The 2,405-nt window shown below is 33.7% G+C and overlaps 1 protein-coding gene across 1 annotated transcript in view; it reads left to right on the forward strand.

Moving 5' to 3' along the window:
• Window positions 1-1,564: 1,564 nt before the first annotated feature.
• Window positions 1,565-2,405, forward strand: part of HELRODRAFT_175831 (hypothetical protein) — a gene marked incomplete at both ends in the record, with an annotated part of 21,391 nt that continues 20,550 nt past the window's right edge. The window contains one exon of the mRNA XM_009023213.1: window positions 1,565-2,356. Within this exon, the coding sequence (XP_009021461.1) occupies window positions 1,565-2,356 (792 nt within the window). The remainder of the gene's footprint in view (window positions 2,357-2,405) is intronic.

Genomic DNA, 2,405 nt, shown 5'->3' on the forward strand with positions numbered 1-2,405 from the left:
TAGGGTGAGACAGGGCAGATTGAGATGGTTTGGAAATGTGGAATGGAGAGAGGAGGATGACTGGGTTTCAACATGTAGATATGTGATAGTTGACGAGGAGAAGGGTAGAGGATGAGGAGGAAAAACTTGGAAGGAGTGTGTGGCAAATGGCATGAGAAAGATAAGGTGGAGAAAGGAAGATGCACAACACCGCTATGTGTGGAGGAGTGGCATCTTTGAAAACCGTGCAAGCGCGGAAGCACGGTCGTTAAAACGATGATGATGATTTAAAATAAAGAGATTCAGCTTTTGAGAATTTTCATTTAATTTTTTGTATGGTTATTTAAAACTCTTCATTGACTTACAATTTGATTTAAAATGCATTAAAATTACTTTTGCAGTGAAAAACGTTTAGTGAATGCTTTTTGTCTTATTTAATTTTTATCATTTCTTTCTTATTTATATGCAGAAATTTGTTATATCTATTTCTGTTTGAAATTTAGTGTTGCGTTCAGCAGTTACATTTGGTTCATTTTTTTATTCTATTTAATGATGAAGCCATATAACTAGCTTTAAAAGATTTATTCAGGTTTTTGATATGCTTATTTTCAATTTATTTACATAACATGAAAATGAACAAAAGTTTACCACTCCAAAGCAAAAATATGTCCATGGTCAGGATGTACTTTGTGTTGAGCCTATTTAGGATTGTATTAAGTGTGTGTGTGTGTGTGTGTGTGTGTGTGTGTGTGTGTGTGTGTGTGTGTGTGGGGTGTGTAAAGTTTTTTTAAACCTGGCATCATCAACAATAAAGGTTTTGTTTTGGTTTGTGTGTATTCGTGTATCTTTGTGTATACCAATGCTGGTTTTTTTGGTTTGCAATGCTTAATTTTCTCTTAATCTTAATAACAATTATAGAATGAACTCGCCAATCAATAAATGAGCTTGTTGCAACTTTAGTAATTTTAAACATAGTAGCTGTTAACAATAACAATATTGATAATTCTGTAGAACTTGATAAACCATATTGTAATTTTTTTTCTATTCTGTGTAAACCACAAAATTTATTTTCTAGTTTTTTTTGTATTTCTTGTTTATATATTCATAAATATTCAAAGCTGTTGTTCAGTTCATTCTTTTCAAGTTCATTTAATTCTTTTCCAATAATTCCTTGATAATATTTATTCAAAAAAGTTATTTGAAATATTTTTTTAATATCTAATATTCCACAGATGAATTTGGTTCCCTCAAAATCCCCGATGTTGTCACGTTTGCTGGAACTGTTCCGCAACAAAATTTAAATGATGAGTTGCAACAAAATAATATTAACCAACCTATAGGGCCAAATGTAAATGATGATTTACAACAAAATATTATCAGTCAACCTCAACAACACATAAATCAATCATCATTCAGTAAGCAATCTGTTCAAATGAACTCATTTAAAAGTATATCATCCCAACAACCTTCTACATCAACGCTGCAAACAAGCTTCTCAACTAATGCAGGTCTGTCCACACAATCAAATCTAACATCTGCTGGTTGTGTACAACAGATTTCAACCAGCAGTCAATCATCAACGACAATGACTAGCCAGCAATATATGTTCAACAAAGCAATAACCTTTACTACTACAATTACAATCTCATCTGTCAACCAGCCTCTGATGTCTTCATTTTCTTTTTCACAAAGTTCTAATTCCTTGCCATGTTCTACAAAGTTACAATTTGGGTCAAGCATAGCATCGCTATCAACACTGTCAGTTATGTCAACAGTGACACAAACTAATGCTCCTCAATTTTCATTTGGTTTTAATCTTCCAACTGCAAAATCACAAAATAGTTCAACTGATTTGTTCACAAATTCTCAGCAAACGTTTACCGGTTTGCAACCAAGTTCAACAATTTCTACATCATCAGTTGTTTTTGGTGCATCCAAACTTGCCAAAACAAACTCATTCTCGACAGGTAATTCAACTACTTTTAATTTTGGTCCCGTTTCTTCTTTGGCCAGTTCTGATCAGCAACAGAACTCCACTTCATCATCAACAGTGTTGTTCAACTCCACCTCACAACAATTAAGCTCCATTTCCACAGCACCATCTTCATTCAATTTTGGTTCTAATTTTTTGCAACAGTCAACATCTGCTTCGCAGTCTTCTTTCAGTTTTGTTACACATAAATTTACAAGGCCTGATATAAGTGAAGCATCTTCTTTTGTCTTTGGATCAGCAGTGCAAAATGGCATTCAACAACAGTCATCTCAGCCATCTTCTTTTAACTTTGCGCAGCAGTTACCACTTCAAATGCAAGCTGATAAGCAGCAACCTACTTTTCTAGGATTTGGAAAATCTTCCTCTTCCTCAATAGATATGAAGGTTTCTTCTATTATTGATAGTTTTGGCTTGACATCATAGAGTTGTGATG

This window comes from Helobdella robusta (assembly GCF_000326865.2).
Source record: "Helobdella robusta unplaced genomic scaffold HELROscaffold_35, whole genome shotgun sequence".
Classification (NCBI taxonomy): Eukaryota; Metazoa; Annelida; class Clitellata; order Rhynchobdellida; family Glossiphoniidae; genus Helobdella; species Helobdella robusta.